The sequence below is a fragment of the Moschus berezovskii genome, chromosome 21, assembly GCF_049115385.1.
Source record: "Moschus berezovskii isolate FMDL1 chromosome 21, NW_MosBer_1.0, whole genome shotgun sequence".
Taxonomy (NCBI): Eukaryota; Metazoa; Chordata; class Mammalia; order Artiodactyla; family Moschidae; genus Moschus; species Moschus berezovskii.
In genome coordinates this window covers 26,959,504-26,983,696 of record NC_142480.1, presented here as the reverse complement: position 1 = coordinate 26,983,696, position 24,193 = coordinate 26,959,504, and the positions used below count along the sequence as shown (strand labels likewise).

General features: G+C 38.0%; 1 protein-coding gene across 2 annotated transcripts in view; it reads left to right on the top strand.

The window, feature by feature from the left end:
• AKAP6 (A-kinase anchoring protein 6) overlaps positions 1-24,193 on the top strand; it is a 408,114-nt gene that overhangs the window by 313,964 nt on the left and 69,957 nt on the right. For both annotated transcript variants that reach the window (XM_055418225.2, XM_055418226.2), the window contains exons 10-11: positions 1,118-1,264; positions 4,317-4,541. In XM_055418225.2, coding sequence (XP_055274200.2) covers positions 1,118-1,264; positions 4,317-4,541 — 372 coding nt within the window. The remainder of the gene's footprint in view (positions 1-1,117; positions 1,265-4,316; positions 4,542-24,193) is intronic.

Genomic DNA, 24,193 nt, shown 5'->3' with positions numbered 1-24,193 from the left:
TGTTCTCAGGTGAATAAAATCACGCAAGTGCTTGGGGATGTTTTGAACTTACTGTTTTCCTACCTTGCCCAGACAAAAGCTTTTCATTTATTAGATCTGATAAGGTGATTAGCTCGGTTAGGACAATGGACCTTGGTAACCTAACTTTTGTGCCTTGAAGAAAGAAGTTTAGGGATTGTCAGTATACATTTGGAAATGTGCTAAAGTAAGGGGTAAAATAGGTTTAATACTTTAACCAAAAAAACTTTAGTTTTTTTCTGTTCAGCAGTGTTTTTATGTGCACATTTAAAAAATACATCCACAGTCATTTATAGTTGTCCATAATACAGGACTTTCTAACTATGAAGATAGTTATTTGAAGAGAATCACCATAGTAACTGTCACATTAAATAGCACTTACATTATCGCTTGCAAAACATCTTTTAGGAGACACTCACTTGACAGTTTGTTAGAAAACCATGTATATCAGGGGATGAGAGTTCTGTAATTGATTGTGATGTTTGGGGACATTTTATAGTAATCAATAAGGAAGCATAGATTTGTAACCATTCTCAAAGAGGTGTTTTTTTCCTCTTTCTATATATACTTCTTCTCCAAGCCCACACAAGAATTTTTAAGTAAAAAAGAAATGAAAAAAAAAATGTTAACTAAGAATTCAGAGGACTTATAGGAGAAGGAAGAAAATACATAATTTTTAGAGATCAATTTATTTGTACCACTCTGAGACTGGTTCTTTAGAGGGCAGAAATGAGTGATGGGCAATACTCCAGAGCAAATGTTGACCAAGACTAGTTGTAATGTTAAATCTCCCGGACCAGATATTTTCATTTGGAATATTTCAAGATAAAGATCAAATATGAGTACAAACTTTAGAAAGACATGACGCTTATTCAACTAAATAGAATACCTTGGATGTTTGTGTGTGCAAAATATATATATATATATAACCATTTTCAGCAATTTTTCTCAACGACTTGAGGTTCTTAGTTTAGCTTCACCGTGAATTTTATTGGAAACAAAAACTTTTAACACCCGTGAGCCTCACTAACTCTGTGCTCAAAGATTTTCTAAGAACACCTCTTTCCCTAATGAAATCTTTTTTCTCTTCCCGTTTTAGCGATACAGTGTGGAAATGTCCATCAGGGACCTGAAAAAGACGGAGCTGCTTAGTAAGGTTGAAGCTTTGAAGAAAGGTGGCGTTTTACTACCAAATGATCTCCTTGAAAAAGTGGATTCAATTAATGAAAAATGGGAACTGCTTGGGGTATTTGCATTTTTATTACTGTTTGTAGGTTATGTGTACATTTTTTTGTGTAGTGAAGTACTCTATCTGTCTGATTTCTAATTTGAGGCACAAATATCTCTCTCTTTCAATTCACTACCTACGTTTCAAACAAGCTATTCATGCTATTATGGGGGGAAAACACTGCTTTTCCTCTTCTGTTGATTTTTTTTTTTTACTCTGAGCTTGTCTCCTTTCAGATTTTTAATAATTTTGGTTCTTTAATACATAAAAAAGTAAGTAAAATATGCCATGTATTATGGGTAGGCACCAAGTCAACTATAATACACTATATCTGATATACACTGACTGTCATGCTTGAATGAATGTTAATAGAATTTATTCCAAAGGTACATGTTAGAGACATCCACTGTTTAACTATTTACTGTACCCTTCAGATGAAAAGTGGAGTTGTCACTACAGCTTTCAAGTCACACTAAAGCCACCAAAACAAAGATGCAAATTTGACCCAAATCTGAATTGCAGAATTAAACTGGCCTCTGTTTTGTGCCTCAATTTCCAGCTCACTTTTAACAAAGGCCAAAAAAAAAGTTTCATGTAATTCATTTCACGCCATGATGGGCTGGGTCTCAGCCAAGCACTGAGATGCAAGAATCTGGCAAAAAGGCAATATAGAGATTCTGTTACCCAGAGACCAGGATGGCACTGTGCAGGGGACAGTTCTGTCCTTTTGTTGGAAGACAGCTGAGAGAGAGAGGTTAGATTCGATTTTTTCATCAACTTCGCTCTTAAATTGCCTTCACTTCAAATCAAGGGTAAGCTAAATTTGTCAATTACTTAAATGATTAATTCTAACAGCTAAGTATGGATGGTGTCAGTTATGGAGCATGGTTTTGCATGCCTTCCCTTTCCTGACATTTTTTTTTTTAATTTTTAAAGGAATAATACTCCAAAAATATTTTGAATAAAAAGCTCTCCATGTACCTTGATGACTTGGAGGAATGCCATGTTCAGTTTATGCCATGCTTAATCTAGGTGATTAAAAAACTGCAAGTATAAATCCTTGCTTTCTCATCTAAATTCACCACACTCTGCAGTTGTACAAAGTAACTTAAAACATTAGAAGTTTTTATTCTGACCTATTGTTACATTACTTTTCAATTATTATTAATGGCTTTCATTTTATTATATGGTGATTTAGATCCGAACATACCAAATTCTATAGAATTCATTGATCCCATTCAGGAGAAATGTGGTTAGTGTCTGACATTTTAAAGACTGTTTACTAAATAGATGAGAGCAGCAACTTTATTTGCTCAGTAGATAAAGTGATGATTTGTCTGTGCTATATTTTCACATATCTGTTTCTAACTTGATAAATAATTAATAATAATCTTTTTGGAAAATGGTTTGAAGTATGTCATATATATAGCTCCCTAAACAAAAACTTTAAATCAAGATAATATTAAAAAAAGAACCAGAATGTTTCACTATCCTGTATGAGCCAGATACCTTTAAAATGGTTGCCATTTTGACAAAACTATCATTTGAATGCAATATGCTGAGTGTTATGATTTCTGGGGAGAGAAGGGTAGAAGGAAGATTTTAACAAAACCTGTGCCACACTACCACCACCAGGCATACTGCTTTAATTGGCATGATTACATTTTAATTGGCATGAAAAAAAATTTAAAGACAAGGATTTTAACTTCTAACAATGGTAAAATAGAGGGATATGGTTTTTAATATTACTTTCATCTAAGGTGAACAGTGTGGAATGGAAATACATTAGAATGAAATGTCAGTGGTGCGTACAGTTTAATCTGTGAAATTTTGTCCCCTGTGCTGCATATTACTCTGTCTCAATTGCATATTAAACAACCCTATCAAGGCAGGCATTGGCATCTGCTGTGCTGACACAAATTGTGAATTAAATGAAATTGATGTCCTCTGTCGTATATTTATGAAGACGGACCATTCTCTGAAGTATTCTGTTTATGAAGAATTTATGATTGCAAACTGTTCCAGAACAAAAAAGTGGCAATAAATTCTTTTTTGTGACCCTACCCTCCAAGGGCATTGATTTCACCTCCTGCTGCTACTTTTGTTACAGCATAAAAACAATAGCTAAATCTGGATTCCACTGAGGGTCTTCAAATTATCAATATTTGCACCATGAAAATACAAGGGTGTTGCCAGGAAAGGCTATTTTTCTGTTACGATCTCCTAAAGATACTATTTACAGAACACTGCACACCAGATGAATGTTGGTTGACTTCATTTTATTTGTGTTTTAAAGCTGATATTTGTAGGTTTAATTCATCCTTATAGATTAACTCCTTCTGATGCTCCAAACAGAGTGCTTTTCACCAAAAAAAAGCAAAAAAACCTTCTCTGACTATACTCCATGCCATAGTGGTTCATCTAAGCAGAGTTCTAGCATAGTGGATTGGGACTCATTTTAACACTTATTTTAGAAATTCTAGCATCCACAAATGCAAAGTGGGAAGAATTGAAAGGCTGAATGATTTCCAGGGCAGGTAAAATCAACAGCACCAAGGAGGTTGCCCCTTCTTAACAGCCTTGAATCATAAGGTTTGGGGAATTGTACTTCACAAAACAACAAAAAAAGAAATTTCATTCTCTTCTGTGCAGTTCCCTTGGCCTCTTTAACATCTTGATTAAACTCAAACTTCTATCTCCTGAAAATTTTAGGCAGAGAATTTTTACTGTAAACTCCTGTCATGAGAATTCAAATGAATTTTTATCAGTGACCATGGTGAACTTTTGGGTCAGAGCTCCTTTCTGTTAGAGAAAATTATCAGTGAATGAGGTCTTCTTAACCCTCTAGTGGTAGTCATACCACCACCCGTGGTTTGAGAATCAAGTTCTTAATGGAACAATGAGCTCATCTGAACTGAATGTCAGTCGTGACATGGCAGGTGCAGCAGACACCTTCCAGGTGGGCTCTTGTCACCAGCCAAACTGTGATATGTATTTGGTACCTATGTTAATCAATGATTTTTCTTTTTCTTTTGCTGTTGGTGTTTTTGTTTTTAATCTGCTGCATTAGAAAACCCTAGGAGAGAAGATCCAGGACACAATGGCGGGCCACAGTGGGTCGAGTACACGTGACCTGCTCTCTCCTGAAAGCGGAAGCCTGGTAAGGCAGCTGGAGGTCAGGATCAAAGAACTGAAAGGGTGGCTGAGAGATACAGAGCTTTTCATCTTCAATTCCTGTCTGAGACAAGAAAAGGAAGGAACAATGAATGCTGAGAAACAACTGCAATACTTTAAGGTAATAAAAAAACAATCAAAGTTGATAAAAAGCTTTCTTTATGGTAGGGATGAAATATTTATCAAGTGCATAAAGTATTATACCCATGTATCTATGTATCACTGTGCACTTAAATGTTTCCTTGAATTTATAGACACCCTCCACATTTCTTATATGTCAGCGTCTGTGTGTTTATAAAGATGAACATTAAGCATATCAAATACACATTGTGTAGGGAAAATCTCTGCTGCTTGTGGGTTTTGTGCAGTGCCTATTGAAGGAGGGCTTTGATAAATTAAAAGCAGACCAGCAGACACTCAAGACTACCAAGGACTTTGAAAGGCAGACCTACATGTTCTATAAATAATGTGGCTAAAAATACTTCTATAAATTGATATGATAAAAGCATGTGATTTAATTGAAGTGTATTGATGCTAACAAAAGGAAATATAATTTTTACATATGAAAGAATTAGCTACTTACAGAAGGAAGAAATAAAGTAAAAGAGGTTCCTACATTAGAGGCATTTTCCTCCATAGAAAAACATCAACCTTAGCAACACAGCCATGCGCGTGTTTGTTGCATGTCCACGAAGAAGTGTTCCCCTTGTTTGTTCCCATGGTTAACACAGTATCTATTCAAAAGCAGCTTAAAATTCAAATGCTGGCTCTTACTGGCCACACTAGCCTGTACTACTTGAGCCCTCCGTAAATTCAGTGATTATTTGGGCTCTGGCCGGTGTCAGCCTAAGTCTTTTGCGTTGCAAATCAAAATTTGCTGGCTTGAGAGGTTTGAAAGAGGAGAAAGGGGGAAATCAAGAAGGAAAGAACTTCTTGAGAGCAAGCAAGTGGTTATTCTCAAAGGCTTCTAGGACCAGGTTTTCGTCATCTCATACCTTCTGCAGTCTACATATCAGAGAATGTAGTCACATGTAGCTCACCTTCCCTTGCCAGACAGGCATGCTCCCCTTGCTCACCTGCATAACCCAAGAGGAGGGCCCCCTCTAGGGTTCAGTTCAGTTCAGTTCAGTCGCTCAGTCGTGTTCAACTTTCTGCGACCCCATGAATCACAGCACGTCAGGCCTCCCTGTCCATCACCAACTCCCGGAGTTCACTCAAACTCATGTCCACAGAGTCGGTGATGCCATCCAGCCATCTCATTCTCTGTCGTCCCCTTCTCCTCCCACCCCCAACCTTTTCCAGCATCAGACTCTTTTCCAGTGAGTCAACTCGTCGCATGAGGTGGCCAAAGTATTGGAGTTTCAGCTTTAGCATCAGTCCTTCCAGTGAATACCCAGGATTGATCTCCTTTAGAATGGACTGGTTGGGTCTCCTTGCAGTACAAGGGACTCTCAAGAGTTTTCTCCAACACCACAGTTCAAAAGCATCAATTCTTCGGCAATGAACTTTCTTCACAGTCCAACTCTCACATCCATACATGACCACGGGAAAAACCATAGCCTTGACTAGACGGACCTTTGTTGGCAGAGTAATGTCTCTGCTTTTTAATATACTATCAAGGTTGGTCATAACTTTCCTTCCAAGGAGTAAGCATCTTTTAATTTCATGGCTGCAATCAGCATCTGCAGTGATTTTGGAGCCCCCAAAAATAAAGTCTGACACTGTTTCCACTGTTTTTCCATCTATTTCCCATGAAGTGATGGGACCAGATACCATGATCTTTGTTTTCTGAATGTTGAGCTTCAAGCCAACCTTTTCACTCTCCTCTTTCACTTTCATCAAGAGGCTTTTGAGTTCCTCTTCACTTTCTGCCAAAAGGGTGGTGTCATCTGCATATCTGAGGTTATTGATATTTCTCCCAGCAATCTTGATTCCAGCTTGTGCTTCTTCCAGCCCAGCGTTCCTCATGATGTACTCTGCCTTATGATTATACAGAGGAAGTGAGAAATAGATTTAAGGGACTAGATCTGATTGATAGAGTGCCTGATGAACTCTGGACGGAGGTTCGTGACATTGTGCAGGAGAGAGGGACCAAGACCATCCCCTGGAAAAGAAATGCAAAAAAGCAAAATGGCTGTCTGAGGAGGCCTTACAAATAGCTGTGAAAAGAAGAGAAGCAAAAAGCAAAGGAGAAAAGGAAAGATATAAGCATCTGAATGCAGAGTTCCAAAGAATAGCAAGGAGAGATAAGAAAGCTTTCCTCAGTGATCAATGCAAAGAAATAGAGGAAAACAACAGAATAGGAAAAACAAGAGATCTCTTCAAGAAAATTAGAGATTCCAAGGGAACGTTTCATGCAAAGATGGGCTCGATAAAGGACAGAAATGGTATGGTCCTAACAGAAGCAGAAGATATTAAGAAGAGGTGGCAAGAATACACAGAAGAACTGTACAAAAAAGATCTTCACGACCAAGATAGTCACGATAACGTGATCACTGACCTAGAGCCAGACATCTTGGAATGTGAAGACAAGTGGGCCTTAGAAAGCATCACTATGAACAAAGCTAGTGGAGGTGATAGAATTCCAGTGGAGCTATTTCAAATCGTGAAAGATGATGCTGTGAAAGTGCTGCACTCAATATGCCAGCAAATTTGGAAAACTCATCAGTGGCCACAGAACTGGAAAAGGTCAGTCTTCATTCCAATCCCAAAGAAAGGCAATGCCAAAGAATGCTCAAACTACCACACAATTGCACTCATCTCACACGCTAGTAAAGTCATGCTCAAAATTCACCAAGCCAGGCCTCAGCAATATGTGAACCGTGAACTTCCAGATGTTCAAGCTGGTTTTAGAAAAGGCAGAGGAACCAGAGATCAAATTGCCAACATCTTCTGGGTCATGGAAAAAGCAAGAGAGTTCCAGAAAAACATCTATTTCTGCTTCATTGACTATGCCAAAGCCTTTGACTGTGTGGATCACAATAAACTGTGGAAAATTCTGAAAGAGATGGGAATACCAGACCACCTGACCTGCCTCTTGAGAAACCTGTATGCAGGTCAGGAAGCAACAGTCAGAACTGTACATGGAACAACAGACTGGTTCCAAATAGGAAAAGGAGTACATCAAGGCTGTATATTGTCACCCTCTAGGGTAGGGGCACTGTATTTCTCAGTAAACCATCTGTATCACACACCTACACATTGCTTTTTACTTGAACTCCTTGTCTGCCATTGAGTTGAAGTTGAAAGTCTCTTGCCAAGGCAAATGGGTTTCACTCTCTCACATCTAATATCCGAAAGATTTGTTATTTGACCTCCGCTTGTTTAACTCTAACCCCTCATTTCAGCGAGATGGAGTCTTCAGATATTTCCCTCTGTGTTATTTGAACTTTACAGGTACCTTGCAAAGCATCCTGGTCATCAATAGGCTAGATGTTGTGTAACATATTTTCTTTCTGTTATGCCTGTATTGCAGCTTTAGTGAACTGGTTAGTGGCCCCAGTTAGTTTTATGACCTTGGTCATATTTCTTGTATGATCCCTGCTGCCTCAGTTTCTTCATCTATGAAATGGTATGCTGGTAATATGTATCTTACAGAGTTACGAGCTCATATGTGTAAATCATTCTTTCCACTTCTTGTAATGATGCATTCATACAGGATAGAAATTTCGTTATAAGACCAAAGATGTTACATAATAATTGGAAATAACAGGAAGTTTGTTATTACAGTTATTTTTATACCCGCCTACCTACCCATTTGGCTCATACATAGGTAACTGAAAGCCATTTTTCCACATCCACTATTATCATAAATGGAAGCATAAGCAGTTCTGCATTGATTTCACTGGTGCTGCCAAATGACATTAGCTTTATGCTTTAGGTTTATACTGTGTCATCAATGTCATTTTCAGCTAGGTCCTAGTAACAAGTTTAAAAGAGATTAGGAGAGACAGAGATATGTCTCTCAGCTTCCAAATCATTAAACAGTTTCTAGGAGTTCCAGTCATTTGCTAACTAATACTTTCTGGCCACTGGGGAATATTCACTATACCTAATTCATTATTTACCATGTGTACCTTAGTGCCTGAAAATCATCATAGATGTTTTCTTTTAGAAGTACTAGAGATACTTTTTGCTGTTTTATTTTTTTCTTCAGATGATTTTTCTTTAGAGCATTTTTATGTTTTCAGTATCATTATTCGTTAAACTACTTTTATGCCCCACTCTCACTTATTTAGCTATTTTAAAAAAATATATAGTTATTATTACATTATAGTTAATAATAATATAGTCATTAATAATAACTAAATAATAAATGATAATAACAACACTTTACCATCAGAGCCACCAGGGAAGCCCAAACTAATAATATAGTTATTATTATTTTAAAACTAATAAATAATATTTCCTACTCCAAACAACAGATAGGATCTTGATGGTAATATATGTCTCATCTTGTGTTTTCCCCAGCCCTGTTCCATCCCCTGCTACTTTTACCTAAGATAACACGATCCTGAATCCCACATTCTTTATTTACTTGCTTTCCTCTGGTAGAAAGGAATATTTTTAATTGTTGCTTTTAACTTTATTAAAAGGTAATCATGCTGTATGTTATCTTTTAGGATTTCTTTTTCACTTAACATTATAATACCAAGATTCATTCATCTCATGGAGTGTGGCTGTAATTCACTTACTTTGACATTATGTGATATTCCATTGTATGTGCATGTATCTCACTTAATGCTACTAGCAACATATGAGGTTGGTATTAGGATCCCGACTTTGCAAACATGGGAACAGGCACATGGAGGTTAAGTTTTGTGTGTCTAAGGCCATACTTGGTAGAATTTGGTTTTCAGTTCAGAACTGTTTGACTCTTCTAAAGCCCATTCTTTGAACTTCTATGCAAAATTGATATTTTTTGGTATTTACTAAATGCCTTCCCATGCCAGGTGACTCAAAACTAAATGTTATTGTTTCTTGGTGGTAGTTTTATTAGTCACAGTCTTCAGCAATTTGGCCATTACAGCAAATGGTTGTAGCTATTAATGATCTAGAGAGGTGAAAATATTTGTGTTTTTGTTTTACGTATTTGTACAATATCAGTGTCAATTTCTTTGCCGTGTATCACTTTTAAAATTGAAGCTTTTAAAACTTTTTGAGATTATGGAGTCCTGATGATTTTCTTTTATGACCTAGAACTCTCAGTTCAGTTCAGTCGCTCAGTCGTGTCTGACTCTTTGCGACCCCGTGAATCACAGCATGCCAGGCCTCCCTATCCTAGAAATCTAGTATCTTCTAAAGTTTTGACCTTGAGGAATTTGGTCAGATAAGCTAAGTGCATCTAGCATGACAGCACTTTTTTTTTTTTAAAGAAAGCTTTATGCATATTTGTTGTAATAAATGTCTTTCCTAGCCAGAATTATAAATATTTCTGAGCTCTTTGCTCTTTAGTGCTTAGTGTATAATTAGTTAAGTGTTCTGTATATTACCACATTCATTGGAAGAATGAAACCAAATGTTCATAATATAATAATATTGTAATATAATGTTTATAACCTGTCAAAGTCATAATTGGTAATAGGCATATGTAGAATTCTAACTTTTTACTTACCCCAAATCCAAAAAAAGCAGATAACCTCTGCCTTCCTAAGTGATAAAACCACTTGGATAAGAGAGTTATTAAAGAACCTTTGTGTGTCAAAAACTCTTTGCCACGTTCCGCCTCTTCTTGTGGGTTCCCAAATGTCTTCTGCTGTCATTGGTCATACAGAAGACAGGCTTTATCCATAGGGTTTAGCTTTATGATTCTCCATTCTCTAAAGTCTCAGGCTTTTAACAGAATGGATTTCTTTCTGTGACACCCAGAGTAATGATGGATAGGCCACAGTGCACTGCCCAGGAGAACAGGCAAGGAGGGCGCTGCATATAAAAAGGAAAATCCGTCACTTTGTAGACACAAGTGTTTCCTTCTCAGAGCTTAGTCTGGGATGAGAGAAAGGATCAGGGTCTTACGTTTTCAGAAAAAGAAAAAAAGCAATTGTGGAATTTATTCTTTTCCTTTAAGGCAGTAATATGATAAATGTGGGATTAGACATGAGCCAAAATTCTACCTAAGAAAAAGTCAGAGCCCTGGATGGGAGAGACAGGAAGGTGTGAGCCCAGGGACAGAAAGGCAAAAATGGTTCAGGAGTGAACACACTGTGACAACAAAATGCAGAGAGCACATCAAAGATTTAATGAGGCCAGCTGGCAAAGGGCCCCTTAGAGCTGTGTGTGTGCAGCTTCAATGCCATTGGCTGTAAAGCATTGCTTTTTAACAGTGACCCTTCACAGAGAGAGAGAAAAAAAATAATTCCTTAATCATATGTTCCTTGTACCCCATAACGAAATTCATTATTCTAAAAACTCAAATTGGGAGAAATTATCCATTACTAGTTAAAGGAGGCTGCAGCACTGGACTGGATCCAGAACCAGCTTAGGAAGGATAAGTTTAGACTAGCCAAGAGGCTCTGTCACTGAGAAGAATGAGTGGAGTAGATCTGGTAACCTTTTCAATGACTAATGACGCAAATTTGCTTACTAATTTAAATTTGACCAAGCATTCTTATGCATGCTATTATATTTAAACCTTACCCTAACAATATAAGTTGAAAATTGTGATCACCTTCTTATGTGTGTTCTTATTTATTTTTATGAGTGAAGAACTTGAGATACAGAAAGTTAATGTGAATTCAGACAGCAACCAGCAGTGAAGACAGAGCAGAAGCCATGGGCTTTAGGTTCAAATTTTAGTATTCTCCCATTCTGTCATTTGCTGACCCTTAAATACACTGAAACCTTGTTTTACGTTAAATCAAGGGTTAGCAAACATTTTCTGTAAAAACCCAGATAATACAATCTCTGTTGCAGTTGTTCAACTCTGCTGTGCTGTGCTCAGTCAGTTCAGTGTGTCGGATTCTTTGCAACCCTATGGACCATAGCCCACCAGGGTCCTCTGTCCAAGGGATTCTCTAGTCAAGAATACTGGAATGGGTTGCTGTGCCCTCCTCCAGGGGATCTTCCCAACCCAAGGATCAATCCCGAGTCTCTTATGTCTCCTGCACTGGCAGGTGGGTTCCTTACCACTTGTGCCACCAGGGAAGCCTATTCAACTCTGCTATTGTAGTGTAAAAGCAGCCACAGACAATATGTAAATGAATATATATGGTGTGTTCAATAAAACTAATTTACTAAACTGTTTACAAGAGCAGTTGGTGGGCCAGATTTGACCAGCAGACTTTAGTTTCCTGACCCTGCTCTAGATTACAAAAATTGCCAAAAACATGGTGATGGGTACCATCTGCATGCTAGAACTGCAATAGGAGGAGCTAAACATTCTTTTAATAACTGTGACAGTGACAACCAGTACTTACTGAGTGGTCATAGGAGGCGAGTCACAGTTCCTAAATTTTTCCATTCACTTATTTAATACTCATGACAGTCTTGAGGCAGTTGGTTTATTATCCCCTATTTATGGATGAGAAAACTGAGGCAGGGAAAATTGAAGTTACTCAAGATTATACTGTTAGTCAGGGATAGAGCCAATAGGCCAATAGTCAGACCTAGAAAGTTTGTTCCTGAAGCTGCCACTACTTTGTAGACTCATTAGTCCCTGGGTCAAAGAATTATTTCTGGAAGAGAAAAACACATTAATTTGTAGCTTACTCTGTCTTTCCTTCCATTTCTGATTACTTAGATAGCCATCTATAGGATGTTGGGTTGTAACCCCATCAGGAGTTATAACCCCTGGCTATAACCTGAAACCAACCCCCATAAGCAGAGGGCAGGAAAAAACAGAAGAAGCTGACCACTCCAGATTGGTAGTTGGCAATTTTAATAAGAAAGGAAACAGGAGGCTTGTCACAGGCATTCGTGAGACAATTCGTAGATTTCCATACCTGCCAGAATTTTAAAGCTTTATATAGAGGCTTGACCTGAGTTCAGTCATATATGGAGTCCATTTAGTCTTCTCACCACACTCTTATCTCAAGGCCTTGTCCTTGGGACAGCTTTTAAGAGGGATAGGGGTGGAGAGGAGAAGTGCAGTTGCCTAGGTTCAGCTTGAAGGTCAAATTGATAGTCACGCAAGTCAGTGTTTTAAATTTTGGAAATTAAAATTTTTAGAGTAGGGTTTTTAACAGAACTTCAAATTAATTATGAAGTTTGCAGCATTACTAAGTAATTAGCTGAAAGGGAATATCACTGATCTACTTTTACAAAATAGATAAAAGAGCTAAACACAGTTCACATGGTTTAAGAAGTATTTTCCCAAATCTCACTCTGTAATTTCCAGAAATAAAAATAGAACCAATCTAGCCAAGAGGTTTAGAGGGAATTTCCCATGTCCACTATAATCAATCTCAAATGGCACCACAAATAATCACACTTCCTGTGTCCTTCAAAACTCTCAATATTAAGAAGGTAAGGTTGAGGGATGGAAGAGAATATGCTGGAATTTTGAGATATGAGAAAGGAGGCCATGTTCCCTATAGGATCATCTCTGCTGCTGTGTCCAGAGGCATTCATTACAAACCTGGTAATGATGCTGTTGGCAAAGTTGCAAACAAAGAATTACAGTAATTCAATCTGGCTGTAACAAAAGCTTGTAAAATGCCTTCAAAATCAACAGACCTCAGACAGGATTTAATCCTTTCTATGTGTCTTAAATACTTTTTTTTAAAGCCATTATATTAATCACATATGTTCATAAAAGAATACTGAAATCAGCTTTTATCAGATATTTTTCCCCACTGTATATATTTAAAAAATCCATCTTCTAACACTTCTTTGGAAGTAATTTTAAGTAATTGGATACAATCCAGAATTGCCTTGTAAAGAGAAAAACATTGGCTGGATTAAGGTTGAAGTTCAAATGTAGATTTAAATAAATGTTATTCACACTAACCATCAGGGTAGTGGGAAGACCCACAGGAAATTTTTATAGGCAATCACAGTGTAAGCATTCTAAAGTAAAGAAAATGGAGTGAGTGAAGTCGTTCAGTCGCGTCCGACTCTGTGCGACCCCGTGGACTGTCGCCTACCAGGCTTCTCAGTCCATGGGATTTTCCAGGCAAGAGTACTGGAGTGGGCTGCTATTTCCTTCTCTAGGGGATCTTCCTGACCCAGGGATCGAATCCGGGTCTCCCGCATTGTAGGCTTTACCCTCTGAGCCAAAAATGGAGTAACTAAGGCCTAATTCATTCTGAGTACACCTTTTTCTAGAAGACACTGAATGATTACTGAAGTGGGGCATTTTGCCTCTGAGTTAAAGATGCAGAGAGGTAGCTATGTACTCATTTCATATGTGTCATTTGTATTATTGCTCTCAGATATGACTCAGATGGTAAAGAGTCTTTCTGCAGTGTGGGACACCTGGATTCAGTCCCTGGGTTGGGAACTCAATCCCTAGAGTCGGACATGACTGAGTGAATAATACACACAAAGGTTGAGATGGTAATCTGGAAAGGTGACAGATGTGTCCTGACTTCATTGCTGCACCACAAATAACTGTCATTAGGCTCTGAAACCACAGTGATGACTATTTCTGTTCTTACTTGATTTCTTCAGTTCAGTTCAGTTGCTCAGTCATGTCTGACTCTTTGCGACCCCATGAACCACAGCACACCAGGCCTCCTGTCCATCACCAACTCCCAGAGTTCACTCAAACCCATGTCCATCGAGTCGGTGATGCCATCCAACCATCTCATCCTCTGCCGTCCCCTTCTCCTCCTGCCCTCAATCTTTCCCAGCATTAGGGTGTTTTCAAATGAGTCAGCTCTTTGCATCAGGTGGCCAAAATATTGGAATTTCAGCTTCAACATCAGTCCTTCCAATGGACACCCAGGACTGATCTCCTTTAGGATGGACTGGTTGGATCTCCTTGCAGTCCAAGGGACTCTCAAGAGTCTTTTCCAGCACCATATTTCAAAACCATCAACTCTTCGGCGTTCAGTTTTCTTTATAGTCCAACTCTCACATCTATATATGACCACTGGAAAAACCATAGCCTTGACTAGATGGACCTTTGTTGACAAAGTAATGTCTCTGCTTTTTAATATGCTGTCTGCTGCTGCTGCTAAGTCGCTTCAGTCGTGTCCGACTCTGTGTGACCCTATGGACGGCAGCCCACCAGGCTCTTCTGTCCCTGGGATTCTCCAGGCAAGAACACTGGAGTGGGTTGCCATTTCCTGCTCCAGTGCATGAAAGTGAAAAGTGAAAGTGAAGTTGCTCAGTCATGTCCAGCTCTGTGCAACCCCATGGATGGCAGCCCACCAGGCTCCTCTGTCCATGGAATTTTCCATGCAAGAGTACTGGAGTGGGTTGCCATTGCCTTCTCCGATATGCTGTATAGGTTGGTCATAACTTTCCTTCCAAGGAGTAAGCATCTTTTAATTTCATGGCTGCAATCAGCATCTGCAGTGATTTTGGAGCCCAAAAAAATAAAGTCAGTCACCATTTCCATTGTTTCCCCATCTATTTGCCATGAAGTGATGGGACCGGATGCCATGATCTTAGTTTTCTGAATGTTGAGCTTTAAGCCAATTTTTTCACTCTCCTCTTTCACTTTTATCAAGAGGCTCTTTAGTTCTTCTTCACTTTCTGCCATAAGGGTGGTGTCATCTGCATACCTGAGGTTATTGATATTTCTCCCGGCAATCTTGATTCCAGTCTGTGCTTCCTCCAGCCCAGCATTTCTCATGATGTACTCTGCATATAAGTTAAATAAGCAGGGTAACAATATACAGCCTTAACATTACTTACATATTATTTTAATTGTGAATAAACTCAAATTAAGAAGAAACTGGGAGTACACAATTGTAGAATTTCCCTTCATGCAGATAAGGTTGAAGCAGTGAATTTGATCCACTGCAGTGTAGAAGCCTAAATGTATGGGTTCAAGAAGCTTGAGTTTATACTGTTTCTACCTATTTCTAATCCATGATTTTTCTTGAAGCCCCAGGTTTCTTATCTTTAAAATAGGCATAGTAATAACACCTAACCTCATAGAGTGGCTATGAGTACTAAGTGATATATATGAAAGTTCTTTAAAATAGAGCCTGCCTGATGGGAACTCAATACATACTAGCTATCAACATTATAATTACTATAGCATAAACTTGTCCTTCTTAAAAGGCATTTATTTTAAAGCAGTATATGTATATACAGTAGATAACATAAGTGGTAAATAGTAAATGGAGACATTTCCATGGGTTTCAATTACTTCAGAATTAGTTGTATGATCTTTAGGAACTGAATTATCTATTTGTTGCATCATTTACCAAAGTTGTTTTCCTCTCAAGACTAGAAAAAAAAAGGAGGTAGTCAGCAGACATCCTAAGTTTGCGCTCTGACCTATGGACTGGACAGCTTTTCTGGGATGCAGAAAACTAGACCCCAGATTATCAAAGGTGGGTCTCCACATTGGGCTACTTTACAGATTTTGTGTAAGGTAGTGATTGTTGGAGGGCATTTTCTTCTCTACTTTCTGTCTCCCTGACTCTTGTAAACACCCCTTTATAGCTTCATCATATTTCTCACAGATCATTGGTCTACAGATACATACGTACCCCCACATACACAATTAGACTTTCATTTAAGGAAACAAACAAAACTTTTTTTTTTCACAATGTTCATGTTGAATTGTCAATCATCTTTCTATAATTTTTCCATATCATTCTTTTATAATTTAACTAACCAATGGTATTTCTTGAATATCTTCACTAGGTTCTATTAGTTGGCAGTATTACGATCTAGGATTTTCAACTGTGTAATCTCAGCAACTAATTTCTCTTCTCTTTGCCTAATATTCTTTATTTATAAATTTGGGCTCTTGAATGAAAAAAATTCTCTTCAACTGTAGCATTTTGTGATTCTGCACTAGACATCTTTTTCTATCATTAAATTTATTCAATTGCAGGTGCCATTTAATTCCTCTAAACAATACTTTTGCTTTGGCACAAAATTACTGGTATATGATTAACTTTATATACCAGGATTCATGTTTGTGTCATTGAAAATGCTGCCTCAGAAGGACAAAAACATCTTTTGAACCCAAGTTGCAACGTTGCTACCTTTGTCACCATGGTTGTTGTCTCTTCGTACCCATTTTCTTTCTAATATTATCATGTCTTTATAATTTGAATAGAGATACTGCATAAAATGTAAAGGTAAACATCTTCCTAGTTATGAATTTCAGTCAGGATGCTGGCACAGGTAACATGTTTTGTTTCATCAGAGCTTGGTTTGATTTAAAAGTAGAAAGAAATATGTCAGTAAAGTACTGGTGCAGCTAGTATTATTAATATAATTATATTCATTCTCATACTTTCAATAATGTCTTTTGGCATTTGCATTTATTTTATAAGACTATGAAAAATATTTCAGAATTAATTCTTTACACAAATTTTTTATTGCTCAACTTCAATTTTTTTGTACCATAGTTTTTTATTGAAAAAAATTATTCTTAGTACTAACTATTGGATTGTCTTCTAATAATTTTTATAGAAAAAGTGCATGTTTGGTATATTCCCCAAACCATTGCATGTCTGAAAATGTATTTTTCTTGACCTCAGATACAAACAATAGCTTGGCTGAATTAAAAATTTTGTTATGGGTTGTGTAATCTTTTGCCATCAAAACTGCTAATGATTCTTTTGGCATTTGTGGTGGTAAAGGCGAAGTCTAATTTTTGTGGCCACATAGTAACTTTGTTTTTCACTTGTATGCAATAGAATGTTAATCTCTTCATTTCTTCTTCTGAGAGCTTGGTGAGTCCTACTTGATTTTGAAAAGTTAAATTCTGCTTTAGATCAGGAGAGTTTTCCTACTATTTGATTATCATTGTTTCTTTATATGTTTGGTGGTTTCCCTTGTGGCTCAGCTGGTAAAAAAATCCACCTGCAATGTGGGAGACCTGGGTTTGATCTTTGGATTACGAAGATCCCTGGAGAAGGGAAAGGCTTACCCACTCCCGTATTCTGGCCTGGAGAATTCCACGGACTGAATAGTCCATGGGGTCGTAAAGAGTCACTCACTTTCACTTTGGTGGTTTAGTCGCTAAGTCATGTCCAGCTCTTGGCGACCCCATAGACCGTAGCCCATCAGGCTCCTCTGTCCATGGGATATACCAAACAAGAATACTGGAATGAGTTGCCATTTCCTTCTCCATGGGATCTTCCTGACCCAAGGATTGAACCTAGGTCTCCTGCATCATAGGCAGAGTCTTTACCAACTGAACCACCAGGGAAGATTTATATGTTTAGTTCCCTCCTTTTTGATGTCCTGTTCTGTATATACTGGTGAGCCTACATTGACACATCATAAACCTAGAGTCAAGAGTTTATGTTACAGTTATGTTGTACATTCAGTGGGGCTGGACAAATGTATAATGACATGTCCATCAACATCCTGAGTAATTTCTCTGCCTTAAAAATCCTCTGTATTCTGCCTATTCATTCCTCATCCCCCATTTCCCACTCCAACCTCAGGAAACCCTTGGTCTTTTCATTCCTCATACTTTTGCCTTTTCCAAAATATCATATAGTTCTATCATAGTATGTAGCCCTTTCAGATTAGCGTCTATCCCTTAGTGATATGCATTAAAGATTTCTCCATGTCTTTTCATGGCTTAATAACTCATTTCTTTTTAGCACTGAATAAGATTCTATTGTCTGGAGGTACCACAGTTTATTAATTAATTCATCTACTAAATTGCATCTTGTTTGTTTCCAAATTTCTGTAATTATAAATAAAGCTGTTATAAACATCCATGTGCAGTTTATTGTGGGAATAAAACTTTTCAACTCCTCTTGGTAACTACCAAGGAGTGTGATTGCTGGATCATATGGTAAGAGGGTAATCATATGGTAATCATATGGTAATAAGTTTTGTAAGAAACTCCCAAAATGTCTCCCAAAATGTTGGTACCATTTTGCACTCATACCAGCAATGAATGAGAGCTCCTGTTTCTCCATAACCTCATCAGCATTTGTTGTTGTGTATTCCAAATTTTGGGCATTTTAATAGGTGCATGTGGTCATGTATGGTTGTGAGAGTTGGACTGTGAAGAAGGCTGATCGCCGAAGAATCGATGCTTTTGAACTGTGGTGTTGGAGAAGACTCTTGAGAGTCCCTTATACTGCAAGGAGATCCAACCAGTCCATTCTAAAGGAGATCAATCCTGGATGTTCATTGGAGGGACTGATGCTAAAGCTGAAACTGCAATACTTTGGCCACCTCATGCGACGAGTTGACTCACTGGAAAAGACTCTGATGCTGGGAAAGGTTGGGGGCGGGAGGAGAAGGGGACGACGGAGAATGAGATGGCTGGATGGCATCACCGACTCTGTGGACATGAGTTTGAGTGTACTCCGGGAGTTGGTGATGGACAGGGAGGCCTGGCGTGCTGTGATTCATGGGGTCGCGGAGAGTCGGACACGACTGAGCGACTGAACTGAACTGAACTGATGATATTTCATTGTTGTTTTAACTGTATTAACTTGTTAAGAGTAGGAACTTTTAAAACATTTTTTATTGAAGTATAGCTGATTTACAATGCTATTCTAGTTTCGGGTATACAACAAACGGATTCATCTGTAGATAGATAGTTTCTTTTATAGTTTATTATGAAAAACTGAGTATCATTCCCTGGGCCATACAGTGAATCCTCATTGGTTCTCTATTTTATATATAGTAGTCTGGAGAAGGCACTGGCGACCCACTCTAGTACTCTTCCTGGAAACTCCCATGGACAGAGGAGCCTGGAAGGCTGCAGTCCATGGGGTCGCCAAGAGTCAGACACGACTGAGTGACTTCACTTTCACTTTTCACTTTCATGCATTGGAGAAGGAAATGGCAACCCACTCCAGTGCTCTTGCCTGGAGAATCCCAGGGATGGGGGAGCCTGATGGGCTGCCGTCTATGGGGTCACACAGAGTCAGACACGACTGAAGCGACTTAGCAGTACCAGCAGCTGTCTGTATCTGTTAATCCCAAACTCCTAATTTATCCCTCCCCCTTTGGTAGCGATAAGATTGTTTTCTGTCTGTGAGTCTATTTCTGTTTAGTAAATAAGTTCATTTTTATCATTTTTATAGATTCTACATATAAGTGATATCATATGATATTTGTCTTCCTCTGTCTGTCCTTCACTTAGTATGATAATTTCTAGGTCCATCCAGGAGTAGGAACTATCTTGAAGTTTTTGTTTTTTTGCACGCCCTTCACAGTAACACAGACATTGCTTTAGGGTTGCTAGATACTAAAGAAGTACTTAGCAGATTGTAGAATTTCATCACAAGATGCTATTTGAGGTCATTTGGCTAGCTCAACCTCCTCTTTCCAAAGAGGAGAAAACCAAGTCTCTGATAAATTAAATCATTCACCCAAGACCACACAACCAGAGCCAGATGGCAGCCCATATCCCCTAAATCCTAATCTAGGCCATAGTCCAATAATACCAAATGGATGATTTTATGAGTCATCATTGATGCCTTTGTAATTTTCACATCTTAATTTTTCCTCTATAAAATATAGTAAGCCTATCTCATTTGATGAATAGAAATTAAAAATGATCAACACAATAAACATTGTGATTGGCAGGAAATGTAGAAAAACTAATACTATGAAGCACTGTTTTAAACATTATTACAAATAAGTATGAGAACAAACCAAGGCTCTTCTTTACTAGCATGTGAGATGAGTGCAATTGTGTGGTAGTTTGAGCATTCTTTGGCATTCCCTTTCTTTGGGATTGGAAGGAAGACTGACCTTTTCCAGTCCTGTGGCCACTGCTGTGTTTTCCAAATTTGCTGGCATATTAAGTGCAGCACTTTCACAGCATCATCTTTCAGAATTTGAAATAGCTCAACTGGAATTCCATCACCTCCACTAGCTTTGTTCATAGTGATGCTTTCTAAGGCCCACTTGACTTCACATTCCAGCATGTCTGGCTCTAGGTGAGTGATCACACCAAGTGATTATCTTGGTCATGAAGATCTTTTTGTACAGTTCTTTTGTGTATTCTTGCCACCTCTTCCTAATATCTTCTGGTTCTGTTAGGTCCATACCAATTCTGTCCTTTATTGAGCCCATCTTTCCATGAAATGTTCCCTTGATATCTCTAATTTTCATGAAGAGATCTCTAGTCTTTCCCATTATGTTGTTTTCCTCTATTTCTTTGCATTGATCGCTGAGGAAGGCTTTCTTATCTCTCCTTGCTATTCTTTGAAATTCTGAATTCAGATGCTTATATCATTACTTTTCTCCTTTGCTTTTTGCTTCTCTTCTTTTCACAGCTATTTGTAAGGCGTCCTCAGACAGGCATTTGGCTTTTTTGCATTTCTTTTCCATGGGGATGGTCTTGATCCCTGTCTCCTGTACAATGTCACTAACTCATTAATCCTCCCCAAACCTCTCTAAGATAGAGCGGAGGCATAAATCATTTTTCCTATCTGGCAAAAAGATGGCCTAACATCTCTGCAATACTTTGGCCACCTCATGCGACGAGTTGACTCACTGGAAAAGACTCTGATGCTGGGAAAGGTTGGGGGCGGGAGGAGAAGGGGACGACGGAGAATGAGATGGCTGGATGGCATCACCGACTCTGTGGACATGAGTTTGAGTGAACTCCGGGAGTTGGTGATGGACAGGGAGGCCTGGCGTGCTGTGATTCATGGGGTCGCGGAGAGTCGGACACGACTGAGCGACTGAACTGAACTGAACTGAACTGAACATCTCTTTTAATTTTCCTGACACTCCAAATTGTTGGCTAAATCCTGACTTATACCCAATACATTTAAAAGACAATATTTTCTTGCCCAAGGATATTTTTCTCTCTTTTTCAGTTTAATGTCATCAAGGTAGGTAAAACCAGGTAGACAGGTCTGATGTTAGAAGCTCATTTGAGAAGCACAGGATAATAGGCTCCTCTATTATCCTATGCTGGCTCCTCCTTGTCCTATGCTCTCCTCATTTTCTAAAAAATCCCCCTCTTTATTGTTGCTCAGTCATGACAGGAGAAATGTCCTCTAGAGCCTGGAGAGATGTTTGAAAACCAATTCACTTCTTTATCTGTCAGCCAAGACTACCAGCAAGAGAACCAATAATCCATTCAACTATGTCATCCTAACTGTCTATAATATAAACTCTGGTATAACAGACTTCACTGTTTTACAAAAGCAACACTGGAAGTTAAATTTACAGTCTTGTGTAGTTTGCTTAGGCAAGTGGTTCTCACTATGAAAATATTTGGAGTTAGACTTTGAAGATGTTAGAACATGACCAAGACATGAGAAGAATCTTGAGACCAAGTAAGGATGATTTGCGCAAATGTTTGAAACAACCCACTTGTCCAATTAAAGCCACTGCCCACAGTGCAGGCCAGTGAAGATGAACATGAGTAAGAATGATACAGGCTAAATGAAACTAATATTCTATCATCCCTAAAAGTTCATCAGCAAAGATGAGAATCCTCTTGCAACTGAATTGAGATATTCAATGTTTTATTATTTTTTAAAGGACCACCATATGAAAATTTTCCTGTCTCAGAACAAATCAGATACTTGAAGATGGTAAACACTAAAGGATCATTGTATTTTAGAGATGGGGTATTGAGGGCACATAAAAGTTCTATCATTTCCTTGAGATCACATAACTAGTTATTGTATGAGAAGACTGTAAGTTGTTTCTTTCCCCCTTAATCAAAGTTGCCTCTCAAATGTTCCACTAAAACACATTTATGCTTAGATCACTTGTGTTCTACGTTGCTGACAGATGAAGGAGATTAATGAGAAAACTATCCCCCAATGTATTTAATCTTGTTTGGGGAAGCAAGCAGGAGAAGGATGTGGTGTCTTTTCTCAGAAAAAGAAAACATATTCTTCTAAAAGGAAAATTAGCTTTGTTCAAGAAACTGCTCTCAAAAATTTCTCCTGGACCTCTGCTTTCTTTGAGCTATGGGAGTGTTTAAAGAATGAAGTTCTTATTACATTTCCTTCCCATAAGGTTGTGGAATATTGCTTTGAGCTAAGTAATCATTATAGCAATTTACCAGTTGGCTAATATTTAGTCAGCATCTCTCCACTACTTCATATAACAGTTGAAGAGTGTTTTGCCATTATATATTAGTGAAACTTCCAAACGACCCTGAGAGTGTGGTTAGTATTACTGCACATCTGGGAATACTGAAAGTCGGTGAAAAAGGAGTCGAGTTGCCCTGGGCTTCCTCCACAAACACAAAGGAAAGAGCTAAGAAGCAAATTCCCAATGGTCCAAACCCACAGGAAAGCATCCTATTTATTTTAGGTGCTATGAAAATAAAATCAGAAATATGAAGTTTATAGAACTGGCTACACCTCAGCCTCTTCCAGTTCAGGAAGGTATAAATGAAAAAACAGAAAGGTCTTTCTAATGTTGACTTTTGTCCCTAGTTATCATTTTCCTCTTTTTTACTGGTGTTATTCCCCATAGCCTAACTTTCTTCCTGCACTCTTGTTGGGTCCCTAGAGTTCTCTAATTCATTTACTTCCCATCTGTAGGATTCTTGAATAGCAGTAATACTTCCTTAAAATACCAGTTCCTAGCTGTTATACTTCAAGTAACACTGAGCTTTGTAATGAGTTCCAGGAGTGGTTTCATAGGAAATGCAAGTAAGTTAGCCAGAGATAAGTCTAAAAAAAACAGGATTTGGTGGGGAGACGGGTGAGGTATAGTCAACTGTGTATGGATAAGAGCATTAGAAAAGTATCACACAGCAGAGTTGACTGATTTGTGAAATTAATTAGTCCAATGATCTGTCTTCTCTACGTTCCACATTATCCCTGGGAATTCCGTATGTGTCATCCTTGCTCCTATGTTCTCTGGCTTTCCTTCTGAATGGTATTTCATTCTCCAGGTGTGGTTTTTTATGATGATTCTTCTTTTACCTGAACGCACAGATGAGTTCAGATAGTTGGGATCCATAAATAACCCAGAGAAGAAAATCACCTTCATCTGTTCTCCAGAATTACTTTAAAATACTTCCCATGGAATCAGTAAGAGATAAAAAGCACAGTGGGCATTGTAAAAAGATTTCAAAATATAATAATGTAAAAATAAATGGCAATTAATGCCTTATCTACTTATGAAAAGAGTGACTGTAGGATTTTCAGAAAAGGTATTTATAGTATAATGGCTAAGTTGCATTTATATCCAGCACCCCTTCCCTCTTATTGCTAAAAGTTACCTTTCTATAATTGCAAGCTAGTTAGCATCTTAACAATAATGGACATGTTTTTAGGAGATTATTGCCAAAAGTGCATTCTTTATTCCAGAGGGACTCTGTAATAGATACCAGCATTTTAGTAATGACACAAGCAATCCGTAAGCTATTACAGTTTTCTTTAGAGTAGCTTAATCTTCATATTGTGCTATATGTCTGGAATTTTAATAGTATTTTTAATTTAGAAAAGGAAGTATATAACATATTACTAATTACATGTGAATATGAACTAAGCACATGACCACTGAGCTTGATTCTTAAAAACAAACATATTTAAAAGTACTTAACATAGTATAGGGTAAGTCACAAAGAAATTAAAGAATGCCACATAGGGCTAGCAACAGCTTTCATGGAATAACACAGAGTCTTCCTTTTTAGAATGCTTATTAAGTTTGGGCCACAGTTACAAAGTAGCTAACAGGAATAGAAATACTCCTTTCCAAATAGAATTAATATTTTTTAAACAGATGAAG